The sequence below is a fragment of the Triturus cristatus genome, chromosome 11, assembly GCF_964204655.1.
Source record: "Triturus cristatus chromosome 11, aTriCri1.1, whole genome shotgun sequence".
Taxonomy (NCBI): Eukaryota; Metazoa; Chordata; class Amphibia; order Caudata; family Salamandridae; genus Triturus; species Triturus cristatus.
In genome coordinates this window covers 757,303,300-757,320,703 of record NC_140594.1, presented here as the reverse complement: position 1 = coordinate 757,320,703, position 17,404 = coordinate 757,303,300, and the positions used below count along the sequence as shown (strand labels likewise).

At 41.2% G+C, this 17,404-nt stretch overlaps 1 protein-coding gene across 5 annotated transcripts in view; it reads right to left on the bottom strand.

Annotated features, from left to right (window-relative positions):
* Positions 1-17,404, bottom strand: part of SNED1 (sushi, nidogen and EGF like domains 1) — a 3,096,442-nt gene that overhangs the window by 2,401,741 nt on the left and 677,297 nt on the right. For all 5 annotated transcript variants that reach the window (XM_085634426.1, XM_085634427.1, XM_085634428.1 and 2 more), the window contains one exon: positions 14,853-14,978. In XM_085634426.1, coding sequence (XP_085490552.1) covers positions 14,853-14,978 — 126 coding nt within the window. The remainder of the gene's footprint in view (positions 1-14,852; positions 14,979-17,404) is intronic.

Sequence of the window (17,404 nt, the reverse complement as noted above, 5' to 3'; positions counted from 1 at the left end):
TGGCTTTTACTTCGCAATCCTGTTTTATCTCACTCACACACTCCATCATGTGTTCTACTTGTTTCGCTACTATAAGCACCTCTCCTAGGGGGCGGGTCATCTTTTAGCCACAGCTCTTCTTGTATACGTTCAATTTGACATTTTTACAGATCTCGTATGGGGTCTTCGCATGCATCCCCAAACTTGCACGTGGCAGCCAAGTTCCGCAATTCCGAGATGAATTCCTCTATCGATTCACCCTTCTTCTGCCCTCTCTTACCGAACTGGTACAGTTCCATTATTGTGCTAATTTTGGGCAAAAAGTGGATATCTAACTTTTTCAAACTGATTTCATATTCATTCAACCCTCGCGCATCATTACCATTGAACGCAGGCTGATAGATGTTCTAGTAGCTCTTATCCTTCAGCCCCTAGGTAATGCAACAGTAAAGCCCCTTTCCTTTACAACCCCAAATTGGGACCACACACTACGGCATAGTTCTGAAAAACTTCTTACACTTGTTCCATTTTAAAACTGGCTTCCCTGGAGTGGTAAAAAAGAATGGCGATGGTGTAACATTCTGCATGCTGGCAACAGGGTACCACCAAGTGGGCTGGGTGGGAAATTCAGAAAAAACAATTAGGGGGGACGTGTTGTAACAACTCTCAAGTCACCCTTTATGGCCCGAAATCTCTTAAACCTATTACCTAAGGCCCCAACATCGACGACTCAGATGTTTGTATTGCCGTTATGCTTTTTCTATAAACCAGTAATACAAAGCCCTTGGGGAAAGGGGTCTAAAGATCATGTCAGTCGCCCTTATCCAATGGTTTATCAGCCCCATTTGAGGCAAGAATCCAATCCATTAACAACTAGCAACCAATTCACCGTACTGGCAGATTTGGAAGCCTGCGATTGACAGAGAACCAAGGATGCGATTTTCATCACAATAACTAGCAGGGCCATAGAAGGAGTGTTGTAGCACCACCCGCAACCCACCATGGATAAGGACTGGATAACAGTAATCATGTGGAACATTGACGGGCTAGGCCCAAAACTGACTGACCAAGAGTGGAACACGTATATAAATAAATTATTTTGACTTTATTTGTTTACAGGAGACATGGGAAATAGGCCCCATTGATACAGATGGCTATCGCACGTTCCACACACCTGCCATCCAGTCAAAATCAGGTCATGAGAGGGGTGGCATTCTGACACTGGTGAAGAATACCCTCAGATTGGAAGTCCTGTCCTCCCATAATGATTCCCCATATTATAATCTACTACATCTTAAAGGTCCTGGGGGCAATACAGCAATTTTAACAAATAAGTATAACAATTATCTTGGGTGCGAGATGTTAAAGGTTGTAGATTTACTTGAAGGGAAAATTAATGTATTACTAACCAACAGTAAGAAGACACCTAGTATATTATGGATGCGTGACTTTAATGCACACAGTTGTTGTTTTTAAATCGAACCGACTCGCTAGTAATTTCGTGTGATTTGCGACTTGTCTTTAGGAACTTATAGTACACACCACAAGACTATTTGTACGGAGGACCCGCTTTGCCTTGAACCTTTGGCTTACAATACAGCTACCTTGCCTTGAGAAAGTCTGAATAGGGATATGTCCAGACGAAACACGTGTTGGCTTCAGTAATTGCTGGGAACTTTGTTTACTTCAATAAAATAATTTTTCTATGGAGGATGTTCGTGGATTACCTCTGAAAACCTGTATGAGAGTGGAATATACTATACTCGCCTTTGGACATTAGGATTTGAACAGTTGGGGTTATGATACATCAATATCCAATACACGTATCTTGGACTTATTGTAACTAATAAGGGTGTGCTGTAACAGCGCCTTCGACATGTGGACTAACTGATGAAGAAGGAGAGGCTACTCCTCATTTTACACATAACCTGCACGGTTATGCACTTAACAGACTCCTTATTATAAAAGATCTACAAATAATTAATCCCATCTCCGCGAGCAAAGGCTTACTACAAAAAACCTTTGGCTTTTGTGTCAACGGTTCAACCATCGATTTTTTAATACCATCATCATCCCTTAAAAGGTCTATCGCAGATACTAAAGTTAACTTCTCTTCGATTTGGTGATCATGCGTCTATATCCTGCCAATTGTTCTGGGAAGGGATTCAAGCTCAGTAGGCAAAGCACATAATACCCCTCACAGCAAGGAAAAAGGGGATTGCATTAAAGTGGGGTGAAATTAATAAGGAGGAAATTGTCCCTTGGGTTGTAGAAAATATATAGAACGAAAATATGACCTGTCTTAAAAAAGATAACGATCCAACTAGAGACATGACCGCCTTTGAGTCAATTCTGCTCGATGTAAAAAATAACTCAATAAAAATGGTTCAGTTCCAAATCAAATTGGCCAGAGGTAGTTCGACCACAATTGCACGAGATCACTATCATATCTAGATAGTGCCCTCAGGAGTGATCCAAGAGACGTGGCCAGGTCAAGCTCTCCCATCAGCAGTACAAAGAAGCAAGGGAGGCCAGACTAAAAATACTGAAGGAGGACGCCTAGGGATTTCTGGATGGCAATTAATACCCCTTTCAAGAAGGCATCCTCTGACCCTAATATAGACAGTCACATGGACGAAGAATCTTGGGTGGCCCACTTTACAAAAACAATAGGCGGTAACAGTGTGTGAAGATATTTGCCCACGAAAGATAATATGTTAATTATTAACCCTTTTCCACTTTTAATCTCCAAGAGATCAGAGAAGCACTCTCCCAGTGTTCTAGTAATAAGGCCCCGGGTCTGGATAGATTTTTTTACCGAGCATCTATATCTTTGGGGTCCAGTTCTGACTAATGTTTTTAATGTGGTAGCTAGTGTGGGTGCGCCGGAGTCATGGTCAAAATCTATTTTAATACCAATTTTTAAAAAGGGCGATAAATCGGAGCCAAAAATTACAGGCCCATCTTACTCTTGGACAGCACGGCCAAACTTATGGGTAGAGTTTCATTGAACAGATTAGAGGAAAGGCCCACTACTAATAATATTATGATCCCGACCCAAAATGGTTTTTAAGAAGGGAAAAGACACACAGGAACAGTGCCTCAATTTGAGCATGCTCATTGCTAAATACACACAAGGGAAACAGGGCAAGCCCTTCCTGGCTTTTATGGACTCATCCGCAGCTTTTGACTCCGTTGCCCATCATCATTTGTGGGGGATTATGAAGGAGATGGGTACTGACAAAGCTATTATCTCTTTTATTAGACAGCTATATACTGAGGCCGCGGCTTGTGTCTACTATAGGAATCAGGGAGAGTGCACCACATGGTTCACTATCAATAGGGTGGTTTGTCAGGGGTGTGTCCTGACCCCTTTTCTCTTCTCAGTCTATACTGATGCAGTGGAGGCCCCCCTTGAGACTTAATGTTGGAAAAAGTAATAATGCCCTATACTCTTGTATTAAAAAGTTAGGGTTGAAACAACTAGACGTTGTAAAAAAGTATACTTGGCCAAGTCTACCTCAGTAGCCACCTACGGAGCGGGTATATGGGGACATACTAATACTGCAGCTATTCAATCAAAAGAAGATACTTTTTACAAAAAACTGGTGGGTCTCCCTAAAACTTCTCAAATGTTAATTGCCATCTTGAGTTGAAAGTCCCCTTTATATCGGACCAGATATGTTTGGCACCAATTTCCCTATGGCACTCCACTTGGAGAAGGGAATTCGTTAATCTTACCCAACAGTTAATTCTAGATTGCCCCGCACTGGGACACGTACAGAGGATCTCTTGGATCATGTACGTTAAAAATAGCCTAATTGCTTTGGGTTTAAAAACTATCTTCAAAACGGAAAGTAACTACTCAAGCATTTTTAAAAAAAGCATTCAAAACTCGATTTAAAAATGTTATGGCTGGAAAAAGATTTAGAACGAATAGTACCAAAACTATGTGGTGCAAGCTTATCTTGAGGGCCTGGTCCCTAATGAGAGGCAATCCACATACTTGTTGATGGTGACAAATTTACGCCATAGGTTCATTTTAACTATGTTGGGTTACCCATTTGGTACCTTTTCTATACAAACTCTACTGTTTTGTCCATGTGATGGGGTATCCCTCAATCTGATTTATATATTTTTTTCTTCTGTAAGTTTTATTCGGAATATCGCAAAAGGTTTATATTGCCAATTATGCGCGGACACAAATTCTGACAATGTCGTCCAGTAATGTTTTTCTTACGTATGTTGTCTAATCACCACGTCTGTTACTGTGTTGCGTCCTTTTTATGAGTTTCTTTAAAGACCAGGAAATTGCACAATTGATTGAAATGAATTATAAGCATTTATAACTTATTTTAATGATTGTTTTAATTGAATATGTTACACTTTATTGCAGAGAATTAATGAATTATGTATATTTCAAATGTTATGATCTGTACGAAAACGGATCGAATAAAGTTATTCTGACTACATATGGTTGTTTTATCTCCTTTGAAGATGATATATGCTTATTGTTGGAACAGTGGGACAGCTAGACCAGTGTTTCTTAAGCTGTGAGGGGACCCCATAGGGACCGCAAAGCCTACTTAGAGGGTCCAGAACTGATTGGAAAATTAAATATTATTAACAGATTAATACATTCTATATAAGTGAGGAAGCAAAATAACCAATTGAAGATTAAGTTAGTAACCTGAGATCGATCCATGGAAGCAGTACAAGTGCATAAACAGTATACAGTATGGATTACAAGTGACCTATAAAAAATATAGAAAAGCTCCAACCTTCCCATTAAAATTAAAGTTGAGATATTTGTATATTTGTTTGTGATTGAATAAACTATTTCATAATTTGTATACTTATGTGATGAATGCTTGTTTCTGTATTTTTTATATATTGTTTTGCAGTTCACCTTATCGAAAAGGCTAAGGGCGGGGTGCCCGGCTTCCAGTAATTATTCAGTGGGGGTCCCAGATTCAAATAATTATTCAGTTGGGGTCCCCAGGTTCTGGACATTTTTAAGTGGGGGTCCAAAGAAGTCAAAAGATTAAGAACCACTGATCTAGATGTCATATGCAGGGAGAATAAAACAAGCACTAACAAAGCCACTAAGTGTGGCTTTTTATTAAGGAAACTACTACTTACTCAGGAGTGATGCCGGGTGTGTTTATGTAAATGGATGAGTCATTGGATGTGGGGGTTGACTAAGTGAGTAGGTAAATATGATGACTGGTTTTAGGAATTGAGTGACGGTGGGAAGCTTGATATGGATGGATAACTATGAGCGGCTAGGTGAATGATGTAAGGCGGGTGAATGTGAATGAATTGTTGAATGTGTGTAGGTTAGTAAATGATCTTAAGGGAGTAAGTAAAAAAGTGGATGACTCTGGTAATGATAAGGTGGGTAGATGAAAGCTCATTAAAACACAATTAATTGACGGAAGTGCAACCCGCTGCCTTCAATAACATATTTTAATAATCCAAAGTACAACTGTGAGTGGGTGAGGCAATGTGAATTAGGGGAATGAGTGGGTTGATATATGAGAATGTATGACTGAGTGCGTGAATGAGTATGAGTAAGTGGGCGAATGGCAGAATGGGTGAATGTGTGGATGGTGCACCTGAGGAATGAGAGTGTATGGGTGGCTGGATGAATGTAGTTTGATGAGAAACTGTTCTGAACATAAGCTGGTAATACTGGTGATGGTTTTAAGGGAATCTGGACAGTTGCAGGCCTCTTATCTCTTTGCTGGGTATGAATGCTCAGTGAACTAATACATCCACTAAGCCTTCGCACTTTGCTTATGATTTGTATTTGTCCCCATGGTTTGAACTCCAGCGCCTCACTCAGCCTTTCATCCTTTCAGGGTCGATAAAAAGAAAACTAATGATTTAAGTGAAAATTAACATCTGTATTTTCCCTCTCTCCCCAGGCAAACCATCCCATAGATGATCAGGCATCGGGTTTTCTCGCTATGCAATTTCTTTGTATGTTCTTCGTGCCCACCAAGTTTTTTAAATCACCAGTCACCACTGTGCTTATCTATAGTTTACTGCTCTGCATTAAATGTCTGTACTGTGCACCTGAAACAGACTTATGGTCATTTTCCTCAGCATTTCACAGAATAGCATTGCTGAGCAGCTTCCCCGTTTATCAGCCAATCGTCCAGATAAGGATGAATATAAATTTCCTGGCGGCAGAGCTGAGTTGTCAGGGCATTTGGTAAATACTCTTGGTGCAGTTTTAATTCTGAAAGGGAAAACTATGAATTGATAATGTTTTGCACCTACCATAAATCTAAGGTTGCTGCAATGACTTGGTAGCATCAGGATAAAACATGGGCCGGGGAAGGCGAAGCCAGACCCGATAGGGGCCCGTGTCGAACACCTTCCGGAGGCAGGAAACCCCCTCAGCAAGCCCACGAAAAGGGCAGCACACCGGATTGGTTGCCCCCCAAGCCAGCCGCTAGCCACCCAATCCTAGAGGGAGGTGGCAGGGGGCAAGGGGGTTCAAAAGGGGGTGTAGGTGCCCAGTTGGGCACTTGAAACCCCAAGCCTTAAGCAGAATCCCACCCTCCCACACCGATAGGAAGCGGGCGTTGAAGCCACGAAGCAAAAGGGGAGGGAGGGGCAGAAGAAACCCAGAAAATTATCCAAAAGGGAAAACTTCTATAGGTAGATGAGCTACTCACACAGTGTCCTTGAGATGCCTCATGGCAGGGACACCGAGTGAGCGAATGACAGCACACAGCCACAGACAGAGTAGATGAGATGCTCGCACAGGGTCCTTGGGATGCCACACGGCAGAGGCACTGAGAAGCAGGCGAGTGGCCAGCAAGGGTCTGGGCCAAGCGGAACGGCACTTGCAGCCCCGGCCTGTTCTAACAGACGCCCACAAATTTGGTAGCAGGGGAAGCGTGGAACCACAAACACAGAGGCCTTGCGTAAAGGGGGCATATCGACCAAATAAAGCGTTGTCATAAAAGGATCAACAACAAGTTTTAGAGGACAATGGGCGATGTAAAATGACATGGATCTTTATGAATGACCAACCAGAAGTTGCGAGATGTACAATCCATGTTTAATAAACTGCGGCCTTTCTATGCATCATATCATGTCGTCACTGGAATGGTTAATGGGGAAAGGGACGCAGTTTGGGGTGCCGTGCGCTAAGAAGCGGGGGACTCGCCCCTGGGAGGGGGTTGTGGTACTATGTATTCTTAAGACTGAGTGCTTCTATGCAGTCACTGTCTTGTAGGAGTGGAATTATCTCCTGTAAGGTTGCCACCTTAAAGTGGGTGGTTTGTAAGAAGGTGTTTACCTTTATCTAGATTTGAACACGGTATATCATCCGTCTATGGTATGAGAAAGCACACAGAGCATATTAACTGTCCTTGTTGATGTAATTGTACGTCCTCTTGCTCATTTAATAGTGAATAGTCTTCTTCCAGTAATCGGTGCATATAGTCTCTGTTGATCTTGTGGTTGCGTGGAGGTATATTTGATTTGGGGGGTATCTGTGTGAACTTGATGGAATATCTTCATAGCACCATCGGCAACACCCATTTGTCCTTTGTTTTTCCTGCACTTCGGGAATAATCCCTCAGGATTCCCATAAGAGGTCTTTGTGTGAGGAGTGTGAATGAACAGTGTCACTATGTGGCACCTTGGAGGGCTCCTCTGGAGCTGCTGCCTCTGCTATGGCCTTACTAGTTCCATAAAATCCTTTGCTGTGAAAGGGCTGGTGTTTAATATGGCTGCTGGTCTTGTTTGAAAAAATAATGTGGACGAATAATCTTGCCTCTTTTATTGGGGTCCCTCGGCAAGCTTTTGGAAGCGCTGGAACAGCTGCTGCACTCATAACTTTGTTGTAATGTCTATGTTTTCTTTGATTTTCTCTAGAAACACACCAACATGCTGCCCGAAACGATGATGTCAGCAAACGATAAATCCAAAGTATGTTATCCTTGGGATGGAATTCGGATGTATGTAACCAACTGTTTCAGAGCCATGTGACACTGGTATTCATTTGACAGTGTGCCTTTTTGGTGGAGTCTAATACACAGCATGTACCGCCATTTTAACTAATCTTGCCTTCTGCCATGACTTTCTCTTCTTTTTGTTGGAAATGATCTTGCATTCACTCCCATTGTGAGTGATTATAGCTGCTGAGCCATGCCTGTGAGTTTGCACAGTTTTCCAGTAGTGCTGAGGTAGTTACCTTCTTTATTATGGTGGCGGTTCTTCTGAAGCCGCTTGGTTAGCAGATATTTTGTGAGCTGTGTGAACCACCATGGAACATAGAGGAAGATACATTTACAAGGGGTCAAGGTCAAAATGTAGTGTCAATCAGAGGAGGAGCCATTGAAGAGTAATAGGCTGGTGCTCTCTGTCCGATTCACTAATGTTGGTATGCTTTGAAGTGCGACAGTGGTGGTAATCTGAGTCCTTTGGTATCAAAGCTATTATTCGAGACCAAAACCTCTTTGAGGCAGCCATTCGGGTCCAGTTAGATGACCTGAGTCAAGCCTTGTGATGAATCTACACGAACTCTCTAGATCATGGGCTGTATGCTGATCAACCCTCACTAGGAGACAACGTATGTTTTTCAACTTGAAGTGGAGTCACAGTCTCTCTGCCGTCGAATATCACATTTCATATAAAACCCGCATTTAGGCCCTTCTTCTGAACAGAGAGCCTCCTTCTCCTGGATTTGTATTCCAGAAGGAGTATGAGTCCTCGTCAGCATCAGTGTAATCAGACTACCCCCAAAGCTATTTTATTCTCTAAACTGCAAGTCAACCTTTAAAAGAACTAAGCTGCAGTACTCTGAACCGAACACCTGATGGAAAGAGCATGCGTTCTACAACGTGACCTGCTCCAAACTAGTATCTACGGGAATCTCTTCCAGGTTTGATGAGCCAGCAGTGCTTAATCTGTGTCAGGGTTTTTTATAAGGTGTACTTTGGGACTTATTTTACATAATCAGAGCTTAACTACCAAAAGACAGAGGAAGGCAGAAAAGGGATAAAAAAGGAGGAAGAAATTAACAGCGAACAATGACAAAGGTAAAGGCAGGGATGAAAAACTTCACAATGAAGAAGGAGTGTGTATAGTGGTAGAAAAACAAGCATTGGCAAAGAGTGCAGTGGTGTCGAGTGGTGCAGAATAGAGTAGAGTGGGGTAAAGTAGAGTATGCTTGCGTGGTAGCGCACTGCCATTACAGACAACACATCTTCAATTGAAATGACTAATACATTTGAATTTACATACAGTTTAACTAATAAAAGTATACAGCGCACAAAAGATAATGGGAAGAAATGTCATCACCTAGTGTATGGATTTATTTTGATGGTATTAACATATTTGTTTCAACCACACTTCAGAATTACCAGAATTACCCCCAGTATCCAGCATGAATGTCTTTTATTTTATTTTATTGAAATCCATAAAGAAAATTTTATCAATACATACATCCATACAATTCATTTAGCGTGTAGGTTAATACAGAATTGTTAAACACCACTAACAAGTCTAAAAACAGTCAATCGTAAAATCATTAAGAGACAATATATGAATTTAAGCCAACATTTGAATAATATGTTAAAATGTGCGAGAAGATGAATTTTATAAATCTTATAAATATGACTTTAAAGAATGCAACGCCTGATATTTTAGTACAACGTCAACTGCCAGTATTAACACAGACTAAGCAATTGATTGAACCTTAGGTACAATGAAGTGTGCAGAAAAATCGACATATGTGCCATGAACAATATTTCATCCTATAACAACCAATACAGATACATAGCAATAAAAACTAAACTGTCTTATAGTGCATTAAAGTGCTAAGAAATAAGTTTCTATAGTGCAATCAAATCCCGAAGGTTATACAAATATATAAAAAATATGACTATGGATAGGATTTGAACATACTGAAAATACCTTCTTAAGCCCCCCAATTCGCAGTGCATAAACTCGTTCACTTTTTTTTACTTGCTTCATTTTCCGAACCCATTCACCTTTGGTTGGTTTAAGATCCGATCGCCATCTCTGAAGCAAGAGTGATCTAGCAACTGCCATTGCGATATATAATAATTTGATCACCTTATCAGGAAAATGTAAAGCAGGGTCATAACCAAACACTTTCAGCCGAATATTCAAATCTATTGTGATTGAGCATTCAGTTTCCAAATAGCAAAAAATATCGTTCCAGAACCCCTGGATCGAGGGGCACTGTGATATGATGTGTGTCCTATTGACTGAAGGATGGTTAAAACAACAAAAGCACTGTCCAGATTGATTGGGATAAACCTTAGATAGATATAGTGGGGTTCTATAAAGCAGCCATTTGCTAAAGAATGACATCCTACGCCAGTTAGCCCCCCTTAGCGTACTAAAGTTAAGTTTATTTAATACTGACCACATACTCACTGTGATTTCCAACTCCTCATGTTTTCCCCATTTAGTTATTGCTTTCTCCGCAAGATCTATACCCTTGCTAGAGGCTAAACGCTGTTTCCATTCCCCGGGTTTCTTAACTGTAGATTCATCTAGTAATTCATATACTACATTTTTACGTTCGATAATCTGTACCAAATCGAGGTTACTCAAGAATTTACAAAAAATATTATATGACCCAAGTAGAAGGAAGTCATTCGGAATTAATTCATACATTTCAGCTATATTCAGCCAACTATCATTCCTTAAGAAATCAGAGATGTTCCCAAAGCCAGCCTTGGGCCATTTTTGTGTAATTACAATCAAATCTCTAATTCCAGATAGTGAAATGAGATCGGATAACGGAGTTGAGGACTTTATTACGGGGAATGAATATCTTCTATAAAAAGCCTGACATTTATAAAACAAAACACTGCATACACTTATAATGTACTAGTTTAGGAGATTTTATGATTTTTAGTGGGCCGCGTATCTGATTCTCTTTACAGATAAACTTCATGAAATAGTTAGTAAATAGACCAGTATGTGGTTCCGGCTTAAACCTTGACATATATTGTGCAAAATATGCTAAATAATAATCCCTAAGGTTAGGGAGAGCTAATCCGCCTTTTTCCAGTTCCTCATATAAAGTGCTGAGTGCAAATCGGGGGACTTTCTTAACCCAGAGAAAAGATGTAAACATGGACTCTAATTTAGCAGAGAAAGAAGCTGTTAATACCCAGGGGATCACAGAAAATAAAACATTTAATAACAGAAGAACAGACATTTTAATCAATGTGACCCTGCCCTGACAAAAGTTAATGGAAGTGAATTCATTCGAAGGAATAAGTCCTGGACTCTTCGCAGAAGTGGGACAAAGTTAAAATCATAGAATTCGGAAATTCAAGACGAAAAATAAACACCCAGATATCTTTTCGGTGTTGTATTTAGACAAGGAGAGATATCAACATGTAAATCCGGAGGCTTACGGCCACACTGTATTATTTCTGGTTTTTTTAAATTGATTTTATATCCGCCGAGCAACTCAAATTGCTCAAAAATCTCGAAAGCTTTTGCTTGCACCTCCTTCTCAGACTTTATTATTAGCATGATATTGTCAGCATATAATGTAAGTTTTCCCATAGTTGGTAAAGGAGGGCGAATATCAACACTATTCCGGATGGCTATTGCCAAGGGCTCAATAAAAAAGGCGAATAACACTGGAGACAGTGGGCAGCCGTGTCTAGTCCCCCGTTTAACACTGACTTGGCCTGCCACGGAGGCATTAATATTAATGTTGGCTTCTGCATTCAAATACAATTTCTGAATCAGCCCCGTAATTTTGGGAGGTATACCAAAATTTAACAGAATACAAAATAAGGTCTCTCAAACAACCAGGTCAAATGCCTTCTCGGCGTCTAATAAAAGAACCAAAGCTGGTATCTTTCGAGTCTCAAAATAATCAAGTGCTTCAGCCAAGTAGTGCGTATTGGTCCCAAGCTGCCTCCCTGTGATAAAACCATTTTGATCAGGATGGATCAAGTGCGAAGCATTTGCACTGAATCGGTTGGCTAAAAGTTTAGTGTTAATTTTATAATCAGAATTTAAAAGCGTGATAGGGCGATAAGAATTCGGGTCTTCACAATCCTTTCCCTTTTTAAAAAACTGACTATATTGCCTTTTCTACATGAAGATGGTATTAAACGACCCTCTAAAATTGAGTTAGCAATCAGCAAAAGATATTCCAAAATGCCGCTCAAAAAGGTTTTAAAAAATTTAGCCGGGAGAGCGTTTGGGCCACAGGCTTTGCCATTCGGGAGATTTTTAATAACATCTTCTTTAGAGAAAGGACGCAACATTCTCATTTTATCAACATCTGAAAGTACGGGCATTTCAAATCTCTGGAGAAAATTTCTCAAAGATGCCTTGTCGATAGACTGTTGTTGGCCATATATATTCCTGTATTGTTGTGACATTATATCCCATATGGCCCCTGGGTCATCAGAACGAAAACCAGTTCTAGGGCATCTCAGGCCGCTTATCTGATTGCTTACTGCCTTGCTCCCTGGCCTGCCAAGCAAGAAACCTCCCGGTAATATTGCTGTCTTCATAGACCTTTTGCCTATGGTGTTGATAAAGAGATTCACTTTTAACATAATATTTTTCACTAAGATCCCATTTAGCCTGATCAAATTTCTGTTGATTAAAAACCGAGGGGCAACTAACAAAGATATCAAAAGAGCTTTGCACCTTCTGCTGTAAAATTTGCTTTTCCTCGTTAACTTTTCTTAAATTGTCGGCATCTTTTCCAATGGCTAGTCCCCGTACAAATGCTTTAAGCGAGTCCCAAACCACGTGAGGTGGTGCTGAGCCATCCTTTATCTCAGTTTTGACAAGCAACACCCAACTTTCTTCCAATAGGTATTGCCTATTTAATGTCCATCCTTTAGAATTTGTAATATATTTACATAACTCTAACTCCAGAATGACCATAGCATTATCCGAAAATCCATTCGGAAGGATTCTCTGCTGGCTAAAAGTCAGTCTCCTAGAGATGAGGAAAAAATCAATGCGTGAAGAAGTACGAAATCTACCCGAAAAGCAGGTATACGTGATCTTAGTCGGGAATACTGCCCTCCATGGATCAAATATGTCCAGGGTTTTACCATAATTTGTACGACTCAAAGTTTTCGGTTTTAGCTGTTTTTTGGATATAGCTGAGGAATCGATTTTAGGGTTCATTAAAAAATTTAAATCTCCCCTTATGATCACTTCACCAGGAATTTTAATTAAAGCTTGAAAAAACTCTTCATATGGTAAAGGATTATCCTCTACAGGGGCATATATGCTGGTAAAAGTTGGAAGTCTGTTCCCGAGATTACATGTAGCCCAGCACTACCTTCCGCTCTGATCACTTGCAGAATTGACCACCTCAGCCTGAAGTTTTTTACCCAAGAAGATCGCAGTGCCACGATGAGACGCCGAGGAGGAGGAGAAACCTCTATAAGCTGCCCAGGACCTGAACATTGGAAAATCTACTAGTTTACCCGCCGGTATATGAGTCTCTTGGATTAAAATGACAGCTGGATTTTCTGTCTTTATCTACAACTCAATGGCCCGCATTTTCTTTTTATTGTTAAGACCATTAACATTGAAGGAGACCACTTTCAGAATTTCCTTTTTATCCATTAACAGAGGGCAGGATATAGTCTGAACATCCTAACGAAACAGACCAAAGTGTTCTGGAAAACTACGGCATCAATCAATAACACCATCCTAAGCCTGACCAAATAGGAGTTCATTGATAATAAATTGATGAATCTAAATTTTAGAAATGGATTTCATGATCGTATATCAATCAGGATTACTAGAGTAGAGCGTCAATTCATTCCGTCAATTTCTTTGAAATGCGCCAGGTAATTGCACGTCGGTGGTCAGAAACTCCGACCGCCGGCATGCCATTACACAGCGCATTTCAAAGAGATTGACGGAATGAATCGACGCTCCACACCAGTAATACTGATTGATATACGATCATCATTTAACAACCTTCTGTGACAGTTGCCACCCACAAAGGTGATTCCAACTACGGCATCTTCACCAACTCTCCATCCAGAAATTCGCCTTTCCAGGCTCTATGTCCTCACAAAGAAAATTATGTTTTGAATCCTCAATCATCCGAATCCAAACAGTCTTGGATTGGGCTGTCTCCTTTCACTCCCTGTCTTGAAGAAGACCCGCCACAACATTCTTCATTGCTGCGTTTGTTAGGGTCAAAACTTCGACGGCTTTATTGTCCGATTTCTCCAGCGTCTCTTAGTCCTAAGATAACAAAGCATTATGTTGCTTGGACAACAGAAATCTTTATTGTAGATAGTGTGGACTTACAAAACGTATTCCCTTTTCCCTGCAACAAACTTTCACTCAATATGTAAATACACCGAATCACCACACTTTACTTGGGCACTTCATTCACCCAATATTGATGTCACTTGTGTTGTTTCGCCATTTTGAATAATTAGACAGCCTCTATATGCAATTTTGGAATTGATTTATTATTTTTACTGAAAAAAGAAAAAAACAAAGAAACTTGGTTTTCTGAAATTGTTTTGTGTCTTGTGTTCCCTTTGTACCAAAATTGTTGACATCGCAAATGTTCTGAATTTTAAAGACATTTTCTCACCTGACAGAACCAACTGTTTTCTATGTTACACATGCTCAGATTCTGAGGGATACTGGAATACCCCATTGCACCTATACATGGAATCAAGATTAAGCAGCTGTGGTGTTCAGCAACCATATGATTCAACAGAGGCAGCGGTGGGCTGCTACAAAATATTTAGGTCCCTCCGTATGAATATGTACTGATAGATAAATAGATTTACAAACAAGCATGGCACTGAGATACACATAAAAGGCAAATATGGCTTACTCACTGATGTGACATGTCTTCCCTGTGTATCCAGCAAGGCACGAGCAGGAGTAAGAAGGATTTCCTGTGACACAGTCATCAATGCACTTCCCACCATTGAGACAAGGACGCAGTGTTAAACATACAGATGCTGCAGATAAAGAAACAAAAGAGGCAGTCTTGTCACTACCACAGAGATTGTTCTGACTGTTGATTTCAATCTGGTGTGAGAGAGCTGATCTAAAATGAGGGCGTTATTTATAGAAGCCTTCTCCCAGAATCTTTTTTTTTAAATATCTCTTTATTAGCATTTTTATACAAAAACATGTACATGTACATAAAGGCATCATAGGAGAAGACAATTGGATCATCCAGTTCTCAAGTATGCAAATACTTCCAGGGTATCACCCGTGCGACTAATTAACATTCCCAATAATTTTAACTTTGCTCATTGCCTTTATCTCACAGTGTTCCTCAGGGGAGTTGCGATTGTTGCCACATACCAGATATCTCAATAGAACACAAGAGATCATTATGCAACTTGTGAAATAAACATCTCAACAAACATGGCATTGTGGGGTCAGCATTCATGCTATGTATTCTGGTTCTCCAGCTATGTGGTGATTGCTAATCTTTGATATATGAGGTTCTATGGGACTAATATGTAGTTGAGGAGGGGATTCTCTGATTTCGGCTGTGTTTTCCATTCTCACACATCTGGGTCTGGTGAAGGAGGTCCAGGGCTCTCTATTAACTATTTCCCCGTCTGGTTGCCTCTAGAGGGGCTCTCCTTATTATCTTCCTTCCTGCCATCCCATGCCTGCAACACCTCAGACCACAACCCCGTAATTGGTTGTCGCTGCACACCTTGATTATCTTATCGTCTTTCATTAACACTCTTTCCTCTGCCTGGGCCCAGGCGTCCACATCTCGTTCGCAAACCACTACTCTAGGTCGCACCTTCGCCTGCCAACGGAGGGCGTTATGCCTTTGCGCTAGAACCAGTGCTAAGTCCACAAATTCAGTGCCCACTTTCTTAGCTTTAGGTCTGGGAAAGAATCGCAGAAGGCAGACCTCTGCCGTAAAGGGCAATGAACGTGCTAGCACCTCATTGAGCACCGCTACAATCAAGCACCAGTAATTTCGTAGGCTCCGACAATCCCACATAATATGTGCGAATCCCACATCTGGTGCTCCACATCTCGGGCACTGCTGTCCCAAAACCCCATACATAATATTTAGTCTATGGGGGGTGAAATAGGTCATGTGCAGAAAATTGAATTGTGTAAACTTAAAGTTAGTGTTCCTAGAAATGTTCTTCTGGCTGCTCATGACCATAGCACACTCTGCCTCAGTCAGTCACCTGCCCACTAAGGCTCCTCATTTCTGCTGTGTGTGTCATAGGGGCTGTACGGCCATCTCCATGAGCGCCCTATAAAGACATTTGAACAGGTGATGCGCTGACCCCAATGTCACCATTGCCTGCAGTACTGCATGTGTGTCTGGTTCTCATCCGCCTCTCCGCCACAAAGAACTGAAAGTCCCTATCAATGCATGATAATTTAGTAACTGACCAGGGCAGATCGTGAAGTGCAAGTAAGTCATCCAATGGAATTCGCTCCCCGTCTTGAAAACAGTCACAAACTGTTAGTATGCCTGTAGCCGTCCAGTTAATGCCTGTCGGGAGGGTTACAGTTGTATGTAATCAGGGCGCTATCAGGAAAACATGCGTCTTGGACATATTAACTCAGAGTCCCGTCATTGCCGAGAACTCCTCCAGTATGTTCAGGGCATGAGTTTTCCCCTGAGTATCGTCTCTCAGATATAGTAATAAGTCATCTGCATATAGGGAAATTATGTGTTCCCTTGTCCCACAAGCAAACATTGTTGTGTCCCCCCCTGTCTAAAATGCTCTGCTAGTGGTTAAATAGCTAAGGCAAACAAAAGTGGTGAAAATGGGCAGCCCTGTCTAGTCCCCCTGTGGACGTCATAGGAGGCTGAGACTTTGCAACCCGTACTGAACCTTGCTGTGAGGCTTTTGTAAAGCAGATGTACCCATCGAAGCCACCCATCTCCCAGTCCCCTCTTCTTCATAACAAGCATTAAAAAATCCCATCTCAGGCAGTTGAATGCTTTCTCCACGTTGACCGCCAATACTATGGCATCTGGGTAGTCAGCTATGTCATGGTGGAATAAGACATGATACAGTCTTCTGAGGTTCCCTGAGGTAGATCTAGTGGGTATGAATCCATTTAGGTCAGCATGGATCAGCCTTGGCTTATGTGGAAGCAGTCTTGTGGCTAGAATTTTATGGAGTACCTTAAAATCCATGTTTAACATGGAGAGTGGATGAAACGGAGTGGCTATCCCATATTTGGTTTTCGGTAGGGGGACCGCTGATGCCTCCCAGGTGGAGTACGGCAACCAACCAATGTCTAGGGAGTCTGCGTATACCTTCTCCAGGCGGGGGCAAGGCGTGGCACAAATGCGGAATAAAACTCTACTGGGAGCCCATCTGAGCCCGCAGTTTTACCATTAGCTATGTCTTTGACAGCAACACGGATTCCTTGTATAGGT